This window comes from Macrobrachium nipponense, chromosome 23, assembly GCF_015104395.2.
Source record: "Macrobrachium nipponense isolate FS-2020 chromosome 23, ASM1510439v2, whole genome shotgun sequence".
NCBI lineage: Eukaryota > Metazoa > Arthropoda > Malacostraca > Decapoda > Palaemonidae > Macrobrachium > Macrobrachium nipponense.
Window position 1 is genome coordinate 30,891,091 of NC_061090.1, and position 27,661 is coordinate 30,918,751.

Consider the following 27,661-nt stretch of genomic DNA (forward strand, 5'->3'; position numbering starts at 1 on the left):
GGCAAAGCAGCAGCCGCCAGGGTGGTGGTACACACTACACACACGAGAGAGAGAGAGAGAGAGAGAGAGAGAGAGAGAGAGAGAGAGAGAGAGAGAGAGAGAGAGAGAGAGAGAGAGAGAGAGAGAGACCCGCCAACGAGCGAGGGAGCTGGAAGGGAGGAGTGTGTATAAACTTGACTCCCGGGCAGATTTGTCTTGCTTAAAAGAAAAGTGAATTCTTGAGCTGTAAACTCCCTGCGATTTCGTCTCCGTTGGTTTGACAGAGCTCAGAGGTGCACACCAGGCTTATTCTCACTTTCCCTTCAAGCCTTACCACAGTTGCGGGTCGCCTCTGGGCAAAGGACAGTGTTGGCATAAGGCCAGCTTTTTGCTTCACAATCTCGAGTTCACGAGTATTCAGCGAACTGCAAGAAGTAACCGGGAGACGATCAATGGTTGTTAACTACATATTAGAATAAGATTATGATTATAATACATTAAATACTATTTTTCAAGGCCAAGGGAAATGAGAGGGTCACAGAAAAACAGAGAGCGCCTCGAATTTCGAAGAAAAAGTCATGTAGTACTACTGCAGACCCATTTGTTTTGTCCACTGCAACAGATGCGTTTTATATACTGAAAAGGCCATCGTTTGTAACCAATTGATATTCTGCGTCAGGTCAACGGGAGAGAAGGTCAAACGTCTGGTAACTCGATGGGGTGGGGGTGGGGGGTCTCAACATTTTAACACCCGTGGCCCCCACGGACTAGGTCTAGACCGTGTGCCCCAATCTATGCCGCTAACGCGTAGAGCCACATAAGTGACATTCTAGAAAACGACTTCGAAGAATTCTCTTGTCGGTGAGTCATTCATACCTTCCTCCCCAACTATCCAAGTCTTCAGGTCTAACCCCCCCTCTCCCCAACTCTCGACATTCATCTCTGTTGCTATTACTTTTTTCCCCCTCCCCTTCACATGGCGTCAAATACGACGCACTTTTTATAGACGGGTGTCCTCATGTGTCATCCTGAGTGCCGACGACGCAGTAGGTGCTCGAGACGTCTTGGGGAAACGATACTATGGCAAGTTCACAGGATTCATTGCAGGGTAAACAGCCTCTTCATTAGATATATCACAAACAAGTTTCCCTTCCATCATTTATCGCGAGCAGTAAAAACCTTCTTGAACAATAATTGGGGAAATGTTTCAGGCATTTAATGTCACAAAAAAATCATTATAACGATTTGGTATTTAAATTACCACTATAACCCGAAATGAAAACTTTGATAAAAAAAGCAATCCTCCCCTAATAAATTCGTATAATCCATAGGCCTACAGTATGTAAGCCTATGAATTATACGAATTTATTAGAAATAAAAATAATAACTTCATGTATAACTGCAGCAAATAATTTAATCACCAAATCGCTGAATTAGTGTCATTTCCCTCTTGGCGCCATGAAGTAGTGGCCTGTATATTTTGCTTAATCATGTACAGAAATCTGTTAAGGTTTCTATCACTACTATTAGGAAGAAAACCTTCTTTCAATGTGGTACTGTCAAAATAAAACTGTCCTCTTTATTTGGTAAAATTTACACTATTTTTTAGGAACAAGCAACTGAGAATTTTCTCTAAAAAAAATCTGGCCAAATATTAAAAAAAAACTAAACAACTATCAAATAAAGACATAAATTTGGGACCTTCATCAAAATAAATTAACATCATTACTTCTCCCTTTATTCTACGAGACATGACGCAAGAAACCTTTGTAACTGGTATTTGAATATCCATCTTGAACAAGGAAAGAAGTTGACCTTTCTAGGAATATTACATATTTAACACCTTCTGAAGCTAAAGGATTTCAACATTGTCAATTAGGAGACAAAAAACATTAATAAAACAGGTTAATGGGCGCTTGATAATTTCAGCTTCGGTCACCCTATGATCGTAGCATTCTCAAAAGGTTTTACGGAATAAATAGTTTGTTGGATTATGTGTCATTACTACATAACGGAGGAACACGCTGAGAAATTTAATGTTGAAGACGAATGTCTATAGGCACATTTTAACATTATTTTGGTTAGAACAATGTTAAAAATTTAAATTGGTGGAGGGCTAAAAATTTGACTAAATGTAATTACATGAACTTGATAAGAAGGGTGTTAGAACACAGAAGAGATTATTGGAAACAAGGTTGGGAGTCAAGAAATGTAGGTGTAAGGTGTACATGAACAGTGTAAAATTTGAACATAGGACCATAAGACCAGCAGGCATTTGGTGCTAAGGGGAGAAAATAGTGGCGAGATGAAGACACAGGTAGTTTATCAAGAGCCTATTTGAGGTGCACGTACAGTATCTGCCTTCTAACAAAATTAAGTGAAACAAAAAAAGGGGTGAACATTTACCATAACGATTTCTTTTAAGTACTTATTATAGGAACCTTTGACCAGACCATAAAGTCCCATTCCTGGATTCTCATAGGGTTAGCCCAATAGATTTTTCTCACAAATGAGTGACTTAATATTAGAGGAAATAAAAGAAAAGGTTGGAGAGTAAGGTGAAGGTGCTTTGTGGCTAGAAAAATAAAATTGAAAGTTAATAACACTTGTGTAGCTGGTTGGATAAACCATCCTTTTATAAGTAAATTTACATGAAGTGGTATTTCCCAGCAAACATATTTCCTTTTCCTCCGCAAATATCACAGGTACAATTTAATTGTTCCACATCCTTCAGTAGGAGACTAGAATAAATAGTACCTTCACATCCTTAGTTACTCCACATGCCTAATTATGAAATTCAACAAAACTGACCCAAGTTTCATTTCTACTCACATCCTCAGTAACGTAAGAACTACAGCAAAAGAAAGCAGAGGATGTTTAGCAGCTTGGAGGGAAGATGCCAAGACTAAAAGATGAAAGGTAATATGCAGGAAGTAATGCCACTGGGGGCTGAAGGGACCCTGCAGAGAACTTTTAGCATTATCCACACCGTATGGTGTTGCACAGAGCAGTGTAAATGGTGTCCCCATATTGAACGGCATTTAAAAACACACAGTGAAGGATAATAACAGAAGCAAACAGCATTAAATTATTTTAATGTTTTTTTTTTCACATATATTCTCCTGAAAATATAAAGCAACTCTTAAGTATTAACCTTCACCTTAAAATCTATTTCTTGGATTATTTCTTCTTTTTGCTCATAACTTCCTCAGACTTACTACTTATGGGTCCTTAATAGTTTCCACCTCTTGTTCTTCAGCAGCTGACTGCTTTGTCTCTGCATCTTCTGAAGACCCTAATGCTGTAATTTCTTAATTTTTCATGTTCAACAGTATTCTGCTCACTAGGTTAATTTTGTCACAGAGACCTCAGGAGTCTGATCACTATTATTTGTAACATCTTACAATTTCTTACTCTTCTTAGATTTCTTTTCCTTTTTCGACTTGGGTGGATTCAAGTCATGACATTCTTCATCTGCTGATTTTCTTTTTTCTCCCTTACCTGCCTGCTTCCTAACAAACTTTGCTACAAAGAATCCTGTACATTTGTCAATGTTAATGTCTGTTCTCAGGCATTTGTTACCAAAGCTGTAAGTATCATGCCCAAAATGCTTCCATCCTTTAAGGCAAGTTGCAAGATCAGCCAGCTCAAATTCTTCATGATACTGGGTGAGAACATCTTCAATGACTTGTTCATTTTCTTCCTTGTACACAGAGCAGGTCGAGTAGATCACTTCCTTTACAGAGGGAAAGGAAAGTGCTCTCTTCAGTAAAATAGTCTGAAGTGATGCCAGCTTTGCAATTCGTTCCTTAGAGACTTCGTCATTATGGACCGTTGTGCCTGAAACGAAAGAACAGTTGCAAAATGCATTGCCTGGGTAATTTAAGGAACTGTCTTATCCTAATTTACAGCTGAGCATCCAACTGTTGCAACAAAGATATTAGGTTACTAATATGTATCTATAAATGTCTCATATTCAATCTAAGAGATAACAGAACTTTTCTAAGATGTCTAAGCAAATACGCACTCTTCCTCTTACTACCCAAGAAAAATATGTCTGACTGTGACTCCAAATATGCATGAAGTGAAAAATGACACTATTTTTTAAATTTTCTCTGCATTCTGATGATTAAAACTAGAAATACACATGAACAGGTACACCCAGAACAGCAAGTGTGTTAATTTAAGGTTCAGGAAAGCCTGTCACCCATAAGCTTACTAGATTAAGAAAAGTTGGTTCAAGAAAGGTTTGGAAAAACTTCTGAAAGCAATAGTTGACAGATTGGCTTCATGCTTGTGAGATCAACATAAGAAGCAGTATTTATAATGAAGACACTAAAGGTAAGGTACTACATGTATAAGAAGATTTTTATGTATCATGTCTGTGGATCTTGATAAGGCATTTGACAGGGTACTGAGTAAAATAACTAAATTGGCAGAAGGTACCAGGAAGACTCTTTTAGCTAGTGATATTACTTAACAAGTGGCAGGTATATCAGAAAAATTTAAGATAATTGCTGGTGTCTATAAAAGATCAGCGCCGAGTCCTTTGCTGCGTATCATAATAATGAAAGAAACCAGAAAGGAGTAGAGAAAAAAAGGCCTCTTGTTAAGATTCATGGCCAGAGTGTGATGGAAAAACTGTACAGTATTAGGAATGACCTTGAGAATGGATGAGAAACAGTTAGTCAGAAAAGCAGTTGACATGGAAGTAGCAGAAAGAAGGTTTGCAGCAAGACCCAGGACATGGGGGTGGGGGGGTGGGGGGTGGGGGGAGGGGGGGGGGGGGGGGGGTGGGGGGGGGGGGGGGGGGGGGGATGGGGCTTTAAATGGAGGCCTAACCCTGATGAATAGAACTGAAAACGGTGGGATGAACTTATTTAATGTTTAATCCAAGGAAAGAAAAAGGTGATGTCAAGCTGCAGATATTGATGATACACTTATGCAACCTAAAATACACATAAAAGTAACTTACTTTATACATATTATGATTTCATTTTATGTCATTTAGTATTTCACATTTCAATGCATTTAAACAAGTCTGACTAATCACTCCTTGACCCATGCATAACTGAAAATTACTTGCTTATGTATTCAATGTTTTGAAAATATGTTGGATATTCAAAAATATGTTAAATTCCGTTCACAAATCTATCTTCTTGAAACAAAAATCTCTTCAGTTCTTTTTGTATATTATCTTCCTTTTCATACATAAAGCAGCCTTTACATTGTTATGGAATATTGTCCTGCCATCTTTCTGTAACAAAAATGACTACCTAGAGAGAGAGAGAGTGTGTTGAGGTATTTTACTTTTCCAGCCTTGTTTTTTTTTCTACTTACCACTAGATGAACATGATGGATCAACAAAAATGTGTTCAACATTAGGAAAATTGTCAGGTTTCAGGGTAAAGAAGTCCTTGTTCAGAGAGGTTACGCAGGATGCTCGACGAAAGCGAATCATCTTTACCAAGGTCTCAAAGCGTTTCAGATCGTTCTCGACAGCAATTACCTTCCTGCAAATGGACAATGTAAATTCGGTCATGAAAAACTCTGATTTTCCCATTGTTAATTTTGTCAAAAGAACTAGAAACAAATTGCTATAATATTTCAAAGATAGTAATCTTTTCTCTATCAAATATTCACTGAACCTTTTAGAGAAAGCTAAAATAAACCCTAACCAATTACCCCCATGAAATAGCCATTGCAATGCAAGAGCCCTTAATAAATCTATCAACTATATAGAACAGCAGGGAAAATGGATTCAACGAACTTGAATCAAATTAATATTTTTAATTATATCTTTTATAGATGATTACTGTAGCAAGAAATATATCCCAGTATTTCTGGCCACTTTTTACACAGCTACATAAAATGAACTTGTCTCACTTCTTAATGAATGGTAAAATTACTAATCTTAACTTTTTTTATGACCAAACAAACCCTCAGACATATTCAGTCAATGCATAATTTTAACGGAATCTTAGGTCAACAGGAATCAAGTATTGTAACATTTCCACAAAATTATTCTAACTTACTTGCTATAATAAATAACTTACCCTTGGTTATTCATTTTAGCAGCAATATATGAAGTTTTGTTGCCTGGGGCAGCACAAGCATCCAAGACATTGCTTGTCTCCTGAATGTCACTCACGAACACTGGTAAACAGCTGGCCTGTAGTCAGATATGATTTTAGTTTCTTTCAAGACAAATCCTATACATTTTCATGCATCTATAGTGTCCATAATATTTCTTTAACATAGAGGTTATTTGAATCGGCAACAAATATCTACAAAGTAACTCCCATGCCTGATGGAAAGAAAAATCTTGATCTGTAAACACTAGGTTTTAAAGATATAAGGTTTCTGTTTAACAAACGAATCTTTCAAGTTCAAAGACAATAAGTTATTAGAACATGCAGAAGTCAAAATGGCACGGGTAATCTAATGACTACCTGTACCCTTTGACTTGCCAGGTACTAAACACTGTTTTAGCATTACAAAGGTTTGTAAGGTTTTTCCTTTCATGGGTTAAAATGAAAAATGACGGATACCTTGTCCTGGAGAATGATGGCATTTTTCTTATATAAAAAGCTGTTCCAAAATGGGATCCCTGGAGGAAATACCAGTAACTCTGGAATGTGGTAATCAACCAAGTAATATGGAGTAACCAAATTCTGGAATAAATCATTCATACATTAAATAACCATGAGCATGGGCTCAAACAGATCATCATCTAATAATATGCTATCATTGCAAATACAATATCACAAGGCAATAGATAAGCTACAAATAGTTTTAACATTTCAATCTATTGGAAAACAGCCTACCTACACCATTTACTATACATCACTTGCTCATGGTTTCAACAATTTTATGGTAAAGAGATGAAAACTGCATATCCATTACAAACTAGTAAAGCTTAAGTGCTTATTTTTCTTGTTTCTGCCTGAATGCCAAAGCTAAAAATAAATGACATAGTAAACAAAACAATTAAAACCTTACCTTAACACGTTCCAAAAAGTCATCATACGACTCTACGCTGGGGTCATAATCCTGCAGGATAAATCTATCCTTCTTGAGTTGGGCATGCACATCAGTCACTGAACTCACCAGTGTATTGATTCTCACATAGCGAGGTAAAAGATCTATCAAAAGAACAAGAGAGAAAAACTTGGAATGAATAATTCAGTTTCACCTTTTTCTGAACAATTTAAAATCTTAATATCCATCACAAGTTTCTGATTTCAAAAGATGACAGAGTAGATTCTTTGAATCAAACCTAATGATTAAAGGCTTCTGAAATATATTTATAATAGAGCACATGACTGATTTGGCACTTATACTAGGAAGGCTATTACAAAACATTGCAAAAACACTAAATCATACCCTTATCTTTTACTGCTGCTTTAGCTGAAAATGAGTTTGCAGCTGTAGCTTTTATCTTTTCTTCGTACTCTTTAAATACAACAATTGGTTTGCACTTTCCAACAACTGACCCTTTGGAAAGAGCCTGAGTAGCCAATACTTGGGCAAGATGTGGACTGAAAATAAAATAAAAAATATGTTATGTTATAATACAATTAAGTTTGTTCATACTTACCTGGCAGATATATATATAGCTGTATTTTCTGAAGTCCGACAGAATTTAAAAATTCGCGGCACACGCAGTGGGCGGCCAGGTGGTAGTACCCATTCCCGCCGCTGGGAGGCGGATATCAGGAACTATTCCCATTTTCTATTCATATTTTATCAGTGCCACTGTCTCCTGAGGGAGGTGGGTGGGCACTTTAATTATATATATCTGCCAGGTAAGTATGAACAAACTTAATTGTATTATTTAACAATAAGCATTTTTTGTTCATAGAAACTTACCGTCACAGATAAATTTCAATTTATATAATATAGCTGAATCCCCACCGTTCGGATTGGTGGGAAGAGACAGAATATGGATTTTTTGGGACGAACTAAAGAATTAAGTAGAAAAAGAAATGATATACCAATCTGACTGAGTATATCAAGATTCTAAATAGTAAATGAATTGCTATTTCAAATAAGGTGTTTCTTCCCATTAGAAGAAAATATTAATGGTATTGTTTCCAGCAAAACACAAGGAATATCCATAAAAGATTTTTTTTTTTATTTTTTTTTTTTTTCATCTTTAAAGATTTGCCTCCTGGTTTGGGCATGTAAAAAGAGATGACGAACAGGAGGGGGGCCAAGAAAATGACTATTATAAAATAATGATAAATGAAGTACGTAATAAGTCACATAGGAACTAAGGCATCAAAATGCAGAAGAGAGATTAAAGTTATTTCAAATTTAGCCCAATAGTGAGAAAAATGTTTCAAGGATGATGTCAGTGCTGCATGAACACATTCTGCATTACACCACTCACTCAAAACTAGGCTGTTCAACGAGCAAGTTTGAGGCAGCAATGGCACTTTTCACAGCTTCTTGATTTTTAACCAATTTAGTGAGTAGACCAAACATCACTCCATAGTTCTGAAACAAAAGGCATATATGAACAACATTAATGTAATGGTTACTTTTGAGCGGAGATAAAGTACTCATTATTTAGCATCACCTTTCAAAAATATTTAGAACCAAAAAAGAATATGACATGCATTTAAATAATGTAATATATAACAAGAGTACCACTCATATTTAGTCACCTACAGATTTAGCACACTTACCGTATATTTTCCTGAATAAATCAGTGTTTTTAAAGATCCCTCCTTGTTTTCATATTTTTTCAGTATTACTGAAGCTTGTTTGTAGAGTTGCGGCACTCTGATGGAATGTGGACCTTTTCCTTCTGTACCTTTTCCTTCTGTACCCTTTCCTTCTGTACCCTTTCCTTCTGTAGGTTGTCCTTCCTTCTGCTGCATTTTCCCTTTTTGTTCAATCTCTCCATCTCCAAGTTTAGCTTTTCTATTCTTCTTCACAGCCATCTATAGTAAAATTTTAAGTACTGTACTTAATTAATCCAAACACACCTGATCTTAAAAAATGTAGTATTTTAAGTTTTACTAGTTGCGCGGCCTGAACGCCCGGGTTGTCAACTAGGTCAGGTTCCTCATATATAAATAGACCTAATGTTTCCAATAATGCCAGGTCCCGACCTAACCAGATCTTACCTATGTAACCTAACTTAGGGCAACATGCCCTGACCTGGCTATGTGGGCTTCAGCCTCCTGAACTCCCCCAACAGGTGGTATTAATTTTAATTTAGGTTAATCTAAGTAGGGTAAACATTCACTTTGAGTCCATCTTACTCATGAAGATCACCCTTTTTCACTTGATATTTAATTGTTGAAACAACAACACAAATACATCTTTAAGCATGCTATTCAAAAGATTGAAGTTTCGGCAACATAAAGGGATATGTGAATGTGCCATATGAACTAAAATAAGCATGTGAGGTCTTCGTAAAATGATATTGTTAGAATACAATAAAGTTTTGTACATACTTACCCGGCAGATATATACTTAGCTGACGTCGGAGACATAAGCTAAGTATATATCTGCCGGGGGGGAAGTTGCATGTACAAAAATATGTTTTCAAGGCAGTTTTTAAATCTAATATGGCGTCTCCGCGTGTTCTGTCCCTTTCGTCTCTGGCATCGAGCCCACGTCCTTCCTAGCGCTCATTTGAACAATATTAGTGTATATATGTAATGTTTATTGATATTACTCAAGATTACCATTGTAGTCAGCACAATCAAATAACAATGTCAAAAAATGATATTGTTATGATACAATAAAGTTTTGTACATACTTACCTGGCAGATATATACTTAGCTTTAGGCTCCGTCGTTCCCGACAGAAATTCAAATTTCGCGGCACTCGCTACAGGTAGGTCAGGTGATCTACCGCCCTGCCGCTGGGTGGCAGGACTAGGAACCATTCCCGTTTTCTAATCAGATTTTCTCTTCCACCTGTCTCCTGAGGGGAGGCTGGGTGGGCCATTTAATTGTATATATATCTGTCAGGTAAATATGTACAAAACTTTGTATCATAACAATATCATTTTTGTACATTCAACTTCCCTGTCAGATATATACTTAGCTGATTGGCACCCTTGGTGGTGGGCAAGAGACAGCTAACTACTGAAATAGACAGGAAAACAACATCCGTTGTAGGTAAACATAAAAAACCTTGGTTCCTACCTGGTTAGGCGGAAGACTTCATGGCTACTGCCTAGGAGTCTGCTTCGCCTCAAGAGCCTCAGCGCCTAGGTAGTGACCTTATGCTAAGAGTTCTTGTGGATCTGTCAATGGGGTCTTATCCGCCGCTTACTCTACAGAATCCTGAGGATCTTTGTCAATGGGTGCTAATCCACTTATATGACAAAACACCTTGCCTAATGGCATAATCAAGGAGCACAACACCGATCCTGACCACCTGATTCTAACACCCGGGTTAGTAATAAGATTGAAAGAAGTTACCCTGAATGTTCTTTCAATAGTAATAAGATTGAAAGAAGTTACCCCGAATGTTCTTTCAAACAACCCTTTAAAAAAAAAAAAAAAAAAAAAAAAAAAAAAAAAAAAAAAAAAAAAAAATTTTAAAAATTAATTAAGGATTGGCATCAGCTCCTTGTCCCAGCACCGAATCAGCAGATACGTATGGACCCAGCGAGAAGCATTTCTCGTAAGGCACTCTTACATCCTTCAGGTAGTGGGATGCAAAGACAGAGCTGCATCTCCAGTACGTGGCAGCTAGAATGTCCTTCATAGACAAAATCCTATGAAAAGATAAAGAAGTCGCAATGGCTCGCACCTCATGCGCTTTTACTCTAAGCTGCTTGAAGGAGTCGTCATCGCACGCCCCATGTGTTTCAGAGATGACACTTCTCACAAAGAAGGCCAGAGCATTTTAAGACATGGGTCTTCTTGGGTCCCTCACCGCACACCAGAGACTCTCTAGGCTACCCTTAATCTGTTTCTTCCTTTGAAGATAGAACTTAAGGGCCCTGACTGGGCAAAGAGACCTCTCAATCTCCATCCCTACCAAGGGGGAGAGTCCCTTAACCTCAAAGCTTCTAGGCAAGGGTTTGAGGGGTTTTTGTTCTTTGCCAGGAATCATGGCTCAAAAAGAACATACTATTGCCGAGTCTCCTTTAAATCCGACACACGAGTGCAAGGCAAGAAGTTCACTTGTCCTCTTAGCAGTTGCGAGGGCCAAGAGAAAAATACCTTCCCTCGTCAGGTCTCTAAAAGAAGCCTGATGGGGAGGCTCGAACTTGTTGGATGTGAGGAATTTGAGAACCACGTCCAGATTCCAACTAGGTGAAAGTGAGGACTTCTCTTGGAGATCTCTAAGGACCGGATGAGATCATGAAGATCCTTGTCCTCCGCTATCTCTAAAGACAGCGGAAAGCATGCTTCTATATCCTTTATTGTGGATACCGGTAGGTGAGATTCTTCTCTCAGAAAGAGAAGAACATCAGCAATGTCGGTCACAGAGGTATTGGAAGAGGACAGCTTCTTCGACCTGCACCATCATTGAAAGACTTCCCACTTTGACTGGTACACCCGTAATGTTGAGCCTTTCGCGAAAATCCTATCGCTCTGAGTCTTTCGAAGTTGAAAAGGCAGTCAGGCAGAGAGCGGGGAGGATTTGAGAAAGCTCTCGAAGTGGGGTAGTCTGAGCCGATCTCTCCTTAGTGGAAGGGATCTGGGGAAGTCCATTATCCATTCCAGAACCTCTGAGAACCATTCTTGAGCGGGCCAAAAGGGAGCGATAAGGGTTAGAGTCGTCCCTGTAGAGGACAGGAACTTTTTCATCAATTCCCCCACCAGTTACAGTGGGGGAAAGACCTACGCCTCGATGCCTGACCAGTCCAGTAAGAGCGTGTGAATGCTATTGCTCTCGGGTAATCAAATGCGGAGCAAAAGTTGTCCAGTCTCCTGTTCTGATACGTGGTGCACAGGTCTACATGCGGCCTGCCTCACAGGGCCCATAGGCTTAGGCACACATCGAGATTGAGGGTCCACTCCAAAGGAAGGACTTGGTTCCTCTTGCTCAACAGGTCCGCCCTCACATTCCTCTCTCTCCCTGAATAAATCTGGTAAGGAGCGCGCTCCCTCTCTCCTCCGTCCAAAAGAAGGGTTCTTGTTACCTCCTAAATGGAGAAGGAATGTGTCCTTGTTTCTGAAGGATGACAGAGCCGTGGTGTTGTCCGAATTGACTTGGACCACCGTGTCTCTGACTACATACTGAAACCACTTAAGAAACACGTTGAAGTATCAGTTAACCTGGTCCCCCTTCCAGATGCCTGACACTTCATACGTCCCTAGTGCTGCTTCCCCTCGCTACTCTGAAGTGTCAGAGAACAACACTAAACTCTAGCTACGAAAGGTTGAGACTTTCCTACAATTAGCAGCGTTGACACGTCTCCCATCTTGCCAAAGGAGGTATTTAATCCTAATCCAAAAAGGTACATTTTCAGGATTAACATCCTTGAGGTTAAGGTTAATCCGGAGAATGGAGATATACAAGCGTACTGTCCAGCTATTTGCTTTTATTCACAGTGACTTCGTTTTTATAGTATATTTTGCCATGTGTATGTATGCTTACGTTTAACGTATTTAACCCTCTTACGCCGACTGGACGTATTTTACGTTGACTTACAAGTTTTTTTTTTTAAATTCGCGGAAAAATACTTACTATAGGCCTACCAGCCTAAAACTTTTGAATCACGCGCCTTGGGGGATTCTGGGAATTCACGGATCAAGGTGTTGTTTTGTTTACAATAGTTACGCAGGCGCGCAAGCGCGAATTTCTTTCTTGCCGCACTAAAAAGTATCTGTGACACATCTCGGGAATTATTTCGTCACTTTGACAATTTTTGTACCATTGTAAATTAGCCGTTACATGAAGTATTGTATATGAAAATGTGCGCATTTTTATGTAGAATACAACAATAAAATACTCATGATTGTAGCTTTTATCAGTTTTGAGATATTTTCATATAAATAACGATAATTGCCAGCCAAAATTTCAACCTTTGGTCAAATTTGACTCTACCGAAATGGTCGAAAAACGCAATTGTAAGCTAAAACTCTTATATTTTAGTAATATTCAATCATTTACCTTAATTTTGCAACTAATTGAAAGTCTCTAGCACAATATTTCGATTTATGGTGAATTTATGAAAAAACTTTTTCCTTACGTCCGCGCGGTTACTCTTCCGAAAAAAATCATACATGCGATTGTGGTAATATTTGCACCATTTTAAAATTAGCCGTTATATAAAGTTTTATATATGGAAATGTGCGCAATTTCATGCACAATGCAACTAAAAACAACCCATGGTTGTAGAGTTTTATCAGTTTTGAGATATTTTCATATAAATAACGATACAACTTCGACTACCGAAATGGTAGAAAAATGCAATTGTAAGCTAAAATGCTTATATTCTAGTAATATTCAAGCATTTACCTTTATTTTGCAACAAATTGGAAGTCTCCAGCACAATATTTCGATTTATGGTGAATTTATGAAAAAAATAACATTTTCTTTACGTCCGCGCGGTAACTCTTCCGGAAAAATCATACGTGCGATTGTGGTAATGTTTGCACCATTTTAAATTAGCCAGTTACATAAAGTTTAACATATGGAAAAATGTTGGCGCAATTTAATTTCATGTAGAGTACAACAAAAAATAACTGAAGGTTGTAGCTTTTCTCATTTATGAAATATTTGCATATAAATCACGATAAATAGAAAAAAAAAACCACGTTCGGTCAACTTTGACTCTACCGAAATGGTCAAAAAACGCAATTGTAAGCTAAAACTTTTACAGTCTAGTAATATTTAGTCATTTATCTTCATCTTGAAACAAATTTTAAGTCTCTACCAAAATATTTAGATTTATGGTGAATTTAAAAAAAATCTTTCCTTCCCTCCGTGCGCGGATTCTCCGCCACAAATCTCCGAAAATGTGGTACGTCCCATTCTCGGAATATTTGCTCCGTTTCATATTAGACCTTTCATAAAGTTTTATATATGAAAATGTGCGCAATTTCATAAAACGAAAAATATTTGAAGGTTGTAGCTTTTCTTATTTCTGAAATAATTGCATATAAAAAATATATATATAAAAAAATTCAACATTCGGTTAACTTTAACTCGTCCGATATGGTCGAAAACTGCAATTGTAAGCTAATACTCTTACAGTATAGTAATATTCAATCATTTGTCTTCATTTTGAAAGAAATTGGAAGTCTCTAGGACAATATTTTAGATTTATGGGTGAATGAAAAAAAAATTTGAAAATTTTTTATATTTGTTTAGTCCGCTCGTTATGAATTCATGCATATTTGTGATAATATTTTCTCTGTGTTGCTTTTATCGTTTTACAATGTGTTATACAGGCGGTCCCCGGGTTACGACGGTTCCGGCTTACGACGTTCCGAGGTTACGACGCTTTGCTTAAATATTCAATGGAAAAATCCGTCCTGGGTTACGACGCTTGTTCCGAGGTTACGACGCTGACGCTTCCGACGCTCCGAGTTAACGACGAGGCTTTTAAAAAAACCTTCAAAAAAACTCATACTATGATAAAACTCCTTTATAGTTAGCACAGTATATTAATAAAAAAATAAGCTTCTGGTTAGATTACAACAAAATTTTGAGGTTATGATGATTTTCGACACTTTTTATGTCGTATTTTTCTATGTTTTTTAGTGACGCCTCATATGCGGAACTACAGTACACGCGGAAAGTATGGCCGGGGCACTGAAAAAAATGCATTTTTTTGGATTAGTCAATGAAAAAAGTATGATTGGGAACACTTACCCCCTCACTAGTACTTTGTTGTGTTGCCCGGCGCTTGATGACTTCTCTAGTCGCCTGGGAAACACTTGCTGCAAGATTTTGGAGGGATTCTGCTCCAAGTTTCTCCCAAACCTCCCTGATGGCCGCTTCAAGCTTTGGGAGAAAAGAGGTATCTCGGGTCTGAAGCCGCCTCTTAATGATGCTCCACACGTTTTCTATGGGGTTCAAATCAGGTGAGGATCCTGGCCAGTCACTAAAAAAGGGCACTTCACAATCCTTCAACCAGTTAACTAATTTAGCGGTGTGGCACGGTGCCCCATTCCTGCATAAAAAAACTAGTGCCACTCTTTTCAAAAGAACCCTCTAAATAGTCTCCCAAAAGCTCAAAGTAATTGAAGCGGTTCATGTGCTCATCTTGGGGGGGAGGAAAACACTAATTCCCCAACACCACCATACCCAAAAAGAAGCCCATACCATGAGGCTAGGAGGGTGCTTCACAGTCTTTGTGGTGTACTGAGGGAGGTGGGGATCGGAGCCAGACGGACGGTACACTCTCTTGGCACCACTCCCAGTCACACTAAATGTAGCCTCATCAGTCCATAACACCTGTTCCCACTGAGAAATATCCCACAACAAGTACTTTTTGGCAAAAGCAACCCTTCGTTGCTTTTGCTGAGTGGTCAGGAGCGGCTTCTTCCTAGCTTTGTAGGATTGCAGCAACAGTCGTCGTGGATGCGTTCTTGCACCGTCCTCAACGAGACGTTTCCCAGCACACGAGAATTCTTGACCTTGATTTCACGTGCTGTGAGAGAAGGGTCTTCTTTAGCTGACGATGGATCAGCCTCAAAGTCAAGGTCTTGATCTTACGAGGCCTCCCAGACGGAGAGGTTTGGGGGTAGGAGGTCGTCAGGGTCTCCCTCGTGGTAACGGTTGATCCAGCGATACACAGTTCGCTCAGATAACCTCTTCTGAGCACAAATATCACGCACTGAGATACCTGCCTAATGCAGATCTATGATAGAGGATATATCCTCTCTTTACTAACAAACTTCCTGGCATCAGGAACGACCAGCACAACACAAAAACGAACAATACCGCGAAGCGCAGGGGGACAAAAATGAGGGGGGAAAAAAACACTTTTCGCCACTTACGAGAGCAATGCGGTCAACTGAGATGTTTGTTATTGTTGTGAACGAGAGTTGCCAATACATACATTATCTCGCAAGCGTCAGCTGAACTTTCCGCTGACTCCCACTAGCTTTATGGGGTACTGTCAAAAACCGCGAAAATAATGGCCGGCCACGTCGAACCAGCTATACTTTCCGCGCGTACTGTAGTTTCCGAGCGAATGAATACATACTAGCTTGCGGTGCGCAAAGTTTACATATAACAGTCCAAAAGCACAAATAATGAAAAAAAATCATTGCTTGTTTCCAGTAATAATAACAAAACGAAGTTTCTGGTTAGATTACAATGAGAGAGAGAGAGAGAGAGAGGAGAGAGAGAGAGAGAGAGAGAGAGAGAGAGAGAGAGGCGTCTTCCGACGCTCCGAGTAAGGACAGAGAAGTGTTCGTTTCGTTAAAAACGGCCTCTGACTCATGCCAGTAAATGTTTTGTTGATACTAATAATATAAGCCTATTTAAAGATACGTTTACTTTAATAGTCTATACAATACGTAAATAGTAATCAACTGTTCTTGTAGCCCTCAAGATTGGCAAAATCGAAGTATCCAAAGAGAGACATTATCAGTACACTGGAACCTTGACATACGAATTTAATTTGTTCCGTTACCATCGTCGTATATCAAAACAGTTGTATCTCAAAGCATTTTTTTTCCCATTTAAAATAATGTAATATGTATTAATCCGTTCTAGCGGTATGAAACCACACCTAAATTACATATAATATACACAATTTATACACAAATAAACGAGTAATAACACACATAATGATAAAATAACATAGCAATGTGATAAAATGATAATAAATGTTAATAAAATCAATTAAAAAAAAGAAAGGAATTTTACTTACCACAACGAAAGATGACGTGAGGCCAGCAGGGGGAAGAGGTAGGGAAGGGTGGCAGGGAACGATTTGTTCTCTTTTTATTTACGTATGTACACTAATAACTACGTAATAAAACAAATGAAATAAACATTGCTAAACTAATTTTTATTTTTTTATTTTAATCAGTTTGTAGTTAGAAATAATGGTGATGCCCTTTGGAAGGTTTTATGCTTTGCTATAAATTTCATGTTTTGCTTCCATCGAAATAATTTTCTTGGGTTTTTTTCTTATCACCTGCTTTGTCTTTAGCTTTGAGACCCATGGTTAATAATAAAATAGACAAAATAACACGAAAAAAATAGGCGCAAATACAACGAACTAAACAACGACGTGTTACATGCAGCACCAACAAACAAACAGACTGAACGCCATTTATCGGTCGCCTATACAACTAACACTCATCGCATAATCGTATCTCAAATATTTCGTTGTATATCAAAGCTTATATTTTCGCAAATTTTCTGTTGTATCTCAAAACATTCGTATATTAGGGCAATCGTATGTCAAAGTTCCAGTGTAATTTGATCAGAGAGAGAGAGAGAGAGAGAGAGAGAGAGAGAGAGAGAGAGAGAGAGACGCCTTGGCAACAATGGTCACTGTCTCGGGGATTGATGTAACATTTATTTTCTGAACAGATAGGACAGAGAAGTGTTCGTTTCATTAAACGGCCTCTGACTCATAGCAGGAAATGTTTTGTTGATACTAATATATAAGCCTATTTAAAGATACGTTTACTTTAATTACTCTATATGATACGTAAATAGTAATCAGCTGTTCTTGTAGCCCTCAAGATTTGGCAAAATCACTCCAGGTTGTACATAAAACTTCAAGAATGTAGTGTCACCAGAGGATTACAATAGTTTTTACCTTCAAGAACCAGCATTCTTTTATGAAAATAACTCCAGGTTGTACATAAAACTACAGGAAACATGTAGTGTAACCAAAGGATTACAAGTAAGGTTTTTATAACTTTTTATTAGTTTAAGACATATTTCCAAGCGTCGTTCCGGCTTACGACGATTTTCGGCTTAAGACGCGTCTCAAGAACGGAACCCCCGTCGTAACCCGGGGACTGCCTGTATACCAAAATGATCGCAATTTAGTGTACATTACAACGAAAAAAAAAAGTAACTGGTTACCTTTAACCGTTTTGCGCACAGCGCGATTTGAATACAATTATATATGAAATTTTGTTTTTGCGCTATCATATTTATATATGATAATGATAATTTTTTTCATTTCTGTGATTTACAAAGGACTGAAAACGCTAAACCGCTACTTCATTGCTGTTCGGTGAGAAGTCGGAGTTGCTTTATCCAGGGAGGACATCTATATACTTGGAAGTAGAGCTGGCAGGGCGGGGAACAGGCAATGTCTTCTGTTATACTTCTACAATTCGGGGTGAAAAATGAACAATTGCACACCTACGAATACAAGATATATTTAGAAGATAAACTCAGATGTCTGAAGAAATCATTCCGCATTATCGCAGTGGCAGACTAGGCTCGAGCATTTGCATTTAATTGAAATTATATTGTTATGTTACAATAAAGTTTGTACATACTTACCTGGCAGATATATAATTAGCTATAGACTCCGTCGTCCCAGAGAGAAATTCAAATTTCGCGGCACATGCTACAGGTAGGTCAGGTGATCTACCGTCCTGCCACTGGGTGGCGGGACTAGGAACCATTCCCATTTTCTCTTCCACCTGTCTCCTGAGGGGAGGTTGGGCGGGCCATTTAATTGTATATATCTGCCAGGTAAGTACAGTGGTCGCCCCCTAATTCGCGGATTTTTCTTTGGAACCTATCAAGAAATTATTCGTGGACGGACTCGCCCATTCGCGGAATTTTCCGACGAAAATAATCACTAATTAGTGTATTTTTATGTTTATTTTCATGACTAAATACATTTTTATGATACAAAAATGATTTACTAATTTTCAAATATTAATTTTGATTAATACTGTATTATTAAGTTTAATAAGTTTAAATGATATCACATGAAAATAATAATTCTCTCTCTCTACTACAAAGATGTTTTTTTGTATGATAAATAAATGATTTACTATTTTCAAATATTAATATTAATTTATACAGCAATAATATCAATTCATTAAAGAAAGTACCATGGTGAATTAGTAAGATTTTAGCTTTTAAATTTAAAAAAATTATGGAAGAATGAAGGAAATCCCAGTCTTCTTTCTCTAACTCCAGGTACTAAAACTGTCAAACGAATCAAGTTAAGTGATAAGAGGGGGAAGGAGCTGTTGTGCTGTTGCCATCAAGTGCTCATTAAATCCCCCCCCCCCCATCTCATCTCTCTCTCTCTTTCATTTACTGAGACTCAGGATTTTTTTTTATAGTACTTGTACTACATGTTTTTAATACTTTCAAATAATAATAATAATAATAATAATAATGATGATGATAATAACTGTAATTACAAAATTCATATTATGTGATAGTATTTTAAAGAAATACAATACTAATCTATCCAAGTCACTTTTAATTAAGGCTAACTCTCTCTCTCTCTCTTTTGCCACACAAAATAATGTGTCATAGTGGTAACTCCCTCCCTGTCTTTCGTTGGAAGTGTTATAAGTATTTTTTTGAGAGAACAGAGAGATAAACACTCACTCACTCTCTCTCTCTTACCGAGATGAAAGAATTTTTATGGTACTAGTATGTAAAATGTTTATTGATAATTTCAGTTATTTAATAATAATAAAACTGTAATTACAAAATTCATAATGGTTGTATTTTAAAGAGATGAAAATTACCTTTCATTTCACTTGTAAGGATAACTCCTCTTTCTTACTGAGATGAGAGAATTTTTATGGTATATGCACGTTGTTTTACTTTTATTTTCAAAATAAAAAAATAATAATAATAATAATAATAATAATAGAAGTAGCAATAATACGATAACTAATTTCAAATGAAAATTTTTCCCTTCATCTTTTTCTGTATCAATTTCTCTACCTCATAACTCCAGTGACGCTCGGAGCTGGGAAAGTAACAATGCCATACAATGGTCAACGAATTTAATGGTTTTATGTAATCTCTCTCTCTCTCTCTCACTGAGATGAGATCATTTTCATGGACATGTATGTAATAAGTTTATCATTAATATTTCCAATAATACTATAACTGTAAGTACAAAATTCATATCTGAGTATTTCAAATACAATAATAATTCCATTTCTCTCTTTTAACCTCTTCATTACCGAAAGTTTGTTTGGAGGTAGGTGGGTACCACCATTCAAGTCTACTACACCGCACCGGTTGCATAAAGGTGGACGCATAGTACCACCAAAACTCCTCTTTTCAGATAGGGACTTCCAATCATTCTGTAATTTCGGGGGGGGGGGTTTGAAGAGTTTGGAGCAAAATAAACAGTATGACACGATGCCAGACGTATGATGAACCCAAAAAAATATTATTACTGCTTATAGTAGTGTGTAGGTGACAGATGAACTGCGTCTCAACAAAAAATCACAAAACCAGACAAGCGTAAACATGTAATAACTTCTACCCAGCAAAAAAAAGTAAAAAAAACCAGTTTGTTATTTTCATCATTTACTGTATTTATTTATTTATTTATTCACTTATTACATTTTACAAATAAAAGATATGAACACCAGATAAATGAAGGTAGAAATAAAGCCTTATAGTAACTTTATATATAAAAAACCAAACCAGAGAAAAAGCGAAAAAGCGATTTTTTCTGAGGACAAGAAACTTGGAAAATTAGTTTAGATACCCCTGATGCCCCTAAAGTTGTTTCTGAAAATGACACCGACCAATTTTTGAAAGATATACTATAAAATTTGCGATTTCCATATTTATTGGCGGGGCTTTCGCTTTAGTTTTTGCTCTTTTTTTTGTAATTACGTGCTTATTTACTGTTCTATTTTGATAATACTTTATGTGCATGTTCCAGGTGCGATATACCAACATTCTGTAAGACCGAATTTCTATTCAAGACCGTAGTTTTCTCACCGACCACTAGTGTCCCTTGTACAAGGGACACTGAGTTTCACATTTTTTTTCATAAAATCATTTATTTTCCCTGTAAGGATGATAAAACTAACAGAAGAATATTGCGTTATTAATAGTGCCTAATAATACCTGATAATTTCATTAGCCTGTCTTGATTAGTGTATTTTTGGCAAATATTTTTACGATCGGCACCCCTCCAAACTGGAGTCACTACCAAGAGATTCAGTTCGGCAGCGAACGCAATGTTTACATTCTGCTCACCCACCCGGTAAATAAGGGGTTAAATACTGTAAGGACAATCGCTCTCTCTCTCTCTCCACAAGATACTTGTCATACATTTGGTGTTTCTATTTCTTCCTTTTATCTCTCTTGCTCTCAGCAAAAGAATTGATAGACAGAAACATAATTGCACAGTCCTCTCTTTCTCTCTTCTCTGGAGAAATATATGTATTTAAGGGAGGGGAAAAAAGTTGCCTACAGATGTTCATTTCGATCTATTGAAACCGTAAGGAGTTATTCTCTCTCTGTGTGCTATTGTCTGTTTATATATTTCTAATGGTAAAATGTTTAAGATGACTTTAAAATGATATTAATAATACCAATTCAATGGTATATTTGATGTAGGATAATACTTTAAGTAGACATTTGGTATTTGTGATTTCACATACAATTGCTTCCTTTGTAAAAAGAAAATGGATGTCTCAAATAGTAACAGTATGAAAAGAAAACGGTATATGACCTGAATACCTTGGATGGGTGGGGGACTGAATTATTTTCACATACGTAACTAAGACATGCAGTACGTACATAGTATGTATTTATGTATAACCATAAAATGTAAGATTTACTTTAAAAGAGTATTAATAATATTTCAAAGATTAATATGAACCATAATACGATATTTTCTGTATATTTGATGAAGGATGGTCTTCTTAGGGATACTTTGGTGTATGCATGTTCAGGATAGGAGTTTATGGGCATTTTTAGAGATGGGGGGTTACAAACATTTGCGGGGGGGGGGGGGGGGGGGGGGGGGGGGTGGGGGGGGGGGGGGGGGGGGGGGGGGTCCTGGGGGGGGGTCTGGTATGCATCCCCCGCAAATACAGGGGGACCACTGTAGTCTTATACCCAGTTTGGAGGGTGAACACATACCGAATGGCAACAGAGAGAGAGAGAGAAAGAAAGCGGAGAAAGGACGACAGGGGTGACGGTGAAGGGAGGGAGAGGGTAGGTGGAGCTTTTTACGCACGTTCGTATCCATTTCTGGATAATGTGTCGTTATTCTTTACGATTAGTGATTCACAATACCCTTATAAATTACGGCACTGGGTGTAATGCACTATAGTAAAATCTCGTTCTGATACGAGTGTTCGTTACAGAAATAGGTATTGCCCAAAACACGTGCTTGCACTGTCGCTGAAACCCATAGTAGGTATGCTGCTTAGTTGTCAATCAAGTTTTTTGTAATCAAGTAATTTTTACAAGCTAGCTATTGAATGAATTTGTATTTTTCTCAATCAAAACATATGCCCCTCAATGCTAACTTTCCTCTTTTAACGACTTTCTGATCATTGCAAATTCGGCCCCATAATTTCTTATGGTGCGAAAACAGGGGCCCAGGGACTGAAAATGATTGCGTCACACTACGGCGATAATCCGGCAGTAAAACATCTTCACATATCCAAAAAGTAAATAATAAAGATATATATGCGCATTACGATTATAACAATTACATGAAGAGCTGATAATCTGCATGAATAACTGGTATACTGTTCTGCAAGAAAGTTGAGTAAAGCAATTATTTACAATAGGTACGAAAGTCAAGATGACGTGACGTCATAATACAGGACTTAAAAGAACGTTCTAATTCCAAAAAATAATTACTTAAATTTGAGTCAGAATAGAGTTACTTTTTCAATAACGAATATTTTCAAATTAATCATCATAAATATGTAAAATATTGATGTTTTACTATTTATTTAAAAAATTATTGAAGTGCACGCTTCGTAGTCTTCTTCTACCAAAACAGTTTTTTACTAACAAACAAGCCGGTGAGCGACCGTTTTCCGATTGTTGTGATGAAAGTGCCCCAGCGTCTGTGGGTACAAGTGGTGTGCGGATTTATCACAGGAAATGGTTAGTTTAGTGACACAAGCGACTCCGTAAACATCGAGATGGCGTCAATCTTCTAAAATATTTAAAGAGTTGTTAAGTAAAAATGTTGAAGCGTTTAGTGGAGATTTCCATTGCCGTGGACACCCTTTTCTCTACCCTCTGCTTAAATCTTAAAATTTGGCCTTAATTATTAGGGTAGAACATCACAGCAGGCCAAGCAGGCCACCTACAATCAATGCAAGCCACCCTCCGAAAAAGTACATTATAACGCGTCCTGACACCCGAGATGGGCATCAGTCGCGACTTGTTGTTGGTGAGAAACGGAGCTAAAGACCTCTACTCTCCTTTCGAAGTAAGTATTTTCTCCAAAGTTAGAAATTAAGGCCAAATTTTAAGATTTAAACAGAGGGTACTGAAAATGGCGCTCACGGGCAGTGGAACTCTCACACCAAAACGCTTTAGAAATTTTTACTTACAACTAAAAAATGTTTCGAAGATTGACGCCATCTCGATGTTTACGGAGTCGCTTGTGTCAACAAACTTTCCATTTCCTGTGATAAATCCGCACACCACTTGTACCCACAGACGCTGGAGCACTTTTATCACAACAATCGAAACACGATTTCTCATCAACAACAAGCCAGGCGTAAACAGCTGTTTGGGTAGAAGATGACGAGAAGCGTGCTCTTGGCTAATTTTTTAATAAGTAGTTAAAACATCAATATTTTTTTACATATTTATGATGATTAATTTGAAAATATTCGTTATTGAAAAAAAGTAACTCGACTCTGACTCAAATTTAAGTAATTATTTTTCTGAATTAGAACGTTCTTTCAAGTTCTGTATTATGACGTCACGACATCTTGACTTTCGTACCTATTGTAAATAATTGCTATACTCAACTGTCATTGCAGAACAGTTTACCAGTTATTCATGCAGATTGTTATCAGCTATACATGTAATTGTTATAATCGTAATGCGCATATATATCTTTATTATTTACTTTTTGGATATATGAAGATGTTTTACTGCTGGATTATCGCCGTAGTAGTGACGCAATCGTTTTCGGTCCATGGGCCTCTGTCTGTTTTCGCACCATAAGAAATTATGGGGCCGAATTTGCAATGACCAGAAAAGTCGTTAAAAGAGGAAAGTTTAGCATTGAGGGGCATATGTTTTGACTGAGAAAAATACAAATTTATTCAATAGCTAGCTTGTAAAAAATACTTGGTTATAAAAAACTGATGACAACTAAGCAGCATGTCTACTATGGGTTTCAGAGACAGTGCAAGCAGGTTTTTTGGGCAATACCTATTTCTGTAACGAACACTCTTAACAGAACGAGATTTTGCTATAGTGCATTACACCCAGTGCCGTAATTTATAAGGGTATCGTGAATCACTAATCGTAAAGAATAACGACACCTTGTCCTTGATGCCAGAGACAAAAACTCCATTATGCAGAAATGGATACGAACCACGCGTATAAAGCTCCACCTACCCTCTCCCCAACCCCCCCCCCCCCCCCTCCACCGCCATCCCTTTTCTTCTCGTTCCTCCGCCTTCCTTTCTCTCTCTCTCTCTCTCTCTCTGTTGCCATTCGGTGGTATGTGTTGACCCTCCAAACTGGATATAAGACTACAACACAAAACGTTGAAATTGGTGAAATTAGGCTATGTACAATGGAAGTAATATATACATAAATATTAAAGCAATTTTATCATTATTGCATTACTATGACAACTAGAATTCATGGAAACAGTTTTATAAAAAAAACCTGTTAAGCGTCACCCACGTAATAATTACGTTTACCCGCGATCTACTCGGTAGCGCCTTCAACGGGATATTACGTTCAAGACTTTAACTGTGCTTGTCAAGCCGTCAGCCCCGAATAATACGTTTACTCGTATAGAAAGTGTAGGAACATCATTTGGTAACACTCTCAGACATGGGAAACTTATTTCCAGCCTGGCAACTCTTTCCTGGTGGTCGCTTATGCTAGAAAACTGCCTGTCCCTGTTGGTTTTCTTTCAATACGCTTCGGGCGTTTATCGAGACAAATTGGATTTCGCGTCTTTTACAATGAATGTCCCCAAAGAGGAGGCATATTTCTTTAGGTGAGATCAATCAAAATACTAGATGAGGGAGTGTGATATTGATACCTATTTGATGATACAAACTTTCTTCCAATTGCGGGAGTGAAGATGACTTTTCTTTGCCGAGTGACTGGACTCCGAGAGAGAGAGAGATGAGAGAGAGAGAGAGAGAGAGAGAGAGAGAGAGAGAGAGAGAGAGAGAGAGAGAATTTCCTACAGTTAAATTACAGTATGAATAACAAGCATAAAAATCAATATTAACTTTGAAAAAACTATCATCAGTGCTATGATCGCTGATTACAAAAAAAGCGTGACGGTACGTTAGCAGCGAGCTCATCAGGGCGGACGCTTAACAGGATAATAATGGAACGGCGTATGTGTGAAGCCTCCACTAATGTGGCAATGATGATTTGCCATTCTTAGCATGCAAACATTAAAGGTTACATTTATTTCTGGCATACGATTATTAAAGAAATTCAAAATGCTAATAAAGACTGAAATCAATGAAAAGTGCTAGCAAAAAAAAAAAAAAAAAAAAAAAAAAAAAAAAAAAAAAAAAAAAAAAAAACGTAGTCGTTCCTCTGCACTTTTCCGTATTCGTTCCTCTATGGTTTTTCAGCAGCCAGATGTACGAAAACGTTAGAAACATTTGATTTTATCTACTTTAGAAATATCTGTAATTTTCGGGGTAATTTGGTTGCAAAAAGGGATAATATACATGAATTAAATCAAGATTTTTAAATAACAAAGTAAATTTAAACTAAATAACGATAAAGTAAACAGTTTAGGGAATAAAACTTTGCAGTTTCGTCGTCTGTCGTCTGCTGTTCGAAATTGTGTTTATGGCGCGCGCGCTTAGAAACCAGGAACAGCAACGGGTTTAAAGTGCAATGTGGAGTGAACTGAGACCAAAATGTGTATAATAACAATCAAATAAGCACTGTGGAGTTTCAGTTGTGATGGCAGTAAGGATAAAAACCGCCGATTACAAGGTAAGAATGAATTCAGTTCCAACCATAACCCCGGGAATAACAAGTTTCATATTTTCACTAATATAGGCAACAAAATGTTGTTTTATTGTGCTGATTACAACTGCAATCTTGAGTAAGATCAATAACGTTACATACATACGCTAACATTGTTTCAAATGAGGGCTGGGATGGCTGGGGAAAGATGGTGGCCGTCACTGATCAGAACGTCCATGCAAAACGTAGCCGCCATATTGGATTTCAAAACTGCCTTGAAAACATATTTTCAACGAAGGCTCACATGCTTATTTTAGTTCGTATGGGGCTTTCATATATCACAAATATGTTGACGAAAACTTCAGTCTTTTAAATGGTATGCTTAGAGTTGCAATTGTATTCATGTTTCACCAATTAAATATCGAGTGAATAAGACCCGTCTACCGTGATGAGGGTTGGCCTGTCGTGATGTTTCCCCCTAACTTTGGAGAAAATACTTACTTCAAAAGGAGAGTAGAGGTCTTTAGCTCCGTTTCTCACCAACAACAAGTCGCGACTGATGCCCATCTCCGATGTCAGGACGCGTTATAATGTGCTTTTTTTGGGACTGTTCACGTTGATTTGTACATGGTCCACTCCTGTACCATGCGGTTTTTTACCCTAAACACTGGAAGTTTCAGTTGTGATGGCAGTGAGGATAAAACCATAGAGTACAAGGTAAACATGAATTTCAGTTCAAACCATACTTTCACTAATACTATAGGCTAGGCAACAAAATGTTGCTTTATTGTGCTGATTACAACTAATCTTGAGAAAGATCAATAAACGTTACATACCTAAGTATTTAGCTATGCTAACATTGTTCAAATGAGTACTGGGAAGGCTGGGAAATATGGTGGTTTGGCTGTGGCTACGAACGACACCCCACGCGGTTGCCTCCATATTGAATTTCAAAACTGCCTTGAAAACATGCTTATTTTACTTCGTAGTATGGCGTTTTCATATATCACATTATGTTGACGAAACTTCAATCTTTTGAATGGTATGCTTAAAGATGTAATTGTATTCTTGTTTCACCAATTAACTATCGAGTGAAAAAGGGCGATCTACCTGTGTAAGGTGGACTCACGGCGGTTGTTTCGATACAGTGTAAGGTAGGTCTCCCTCTATTTTCGTTCTCTAGCCTATTTCCATATTGTCTCACCAACTACCTATTTCTCTTTATGATACTTCATTTGCACGCAATGAAATACTTACACTTAGCTAAGGACTGGCTCAGCAAGTAGCTAGGCTACCTACTACTAGAGGTACTATAACACGGTGTCGTAGCTAAGGGCTCTTTGTGCGCGAATAAGCAATTACGAGGTGTAAATCAACATCTGAATAAACAAAATGGATAAATACCTAAATAAATTCTAAAGCAACGAAGAGGTTTGTCTTTCGCTTTACTTACCTGTATATCTTTTAAGAGTATCTAAGCAGTACACTTGCAAGAGTTTACCACGCAGTCCACACCCTACGTCTTCAGTCTCCACGCGGCCGCTAGAGTGGTAGTAGTAGTAGTTGTAGCGCTAGTCGGAGGCCGGCGGGGGTGATAAGTATTTGAAACGGCTCCTCCCTTGCTTGTTTTATTCCTCCTTTGGTTGTG

At 37.7% G+C, this 27,661-nt stretch overlaps 1 protein-coding gene across 2 annotated transcripts; it reads right to left on the bottom strand.

Moving 5' to 3' along the window:
• Nucleotides 1-3,238: 3,238 nt before the first annotated feature.
• On the bottom strand, nt 3,239-27,597 carry LOC135200159 (28S rRNA (cytosine-C(5))-methyltransferase-like). Of its 2 annotated transcripts, XM_064228525.1 has the most exons (10): nt 27,467-27,597; nt 8,831-8,930; nt 8,673-8,800; nt 8,375-8,481; nt 7,366-7,520; nt 6,982-7,124; nt 6,531-6,653; nt 6,036-6,151; nt 5,320-5,492; nt 3,239-3,819 (listed from the first exon to the last, which is right to left on the bottom strand). In XM_064228525.1, the coding sequence occupies exons 2-10, from the start codon at nt 8,928-8,930 to the stop codon at nt 3,380-3,382; spliced, it is 1,485 nt and encodes a 494-aa protein (XP_064084595.1). In that variant the 5' UTR covers nt 27,467-27,597; the 3' UTR covers nt 3,239-3,379. The 2 variants fall into 2 exon arrangements, with proteins under 2 accessions (XP_064084595.1, XP_064084586.1); XM_064228516.1 differs by having other exon boundaries at nt 8,673-8,930.
• Between the last annotated feature and the right edge of the window lie 64 nt (nt 27,598-27,661).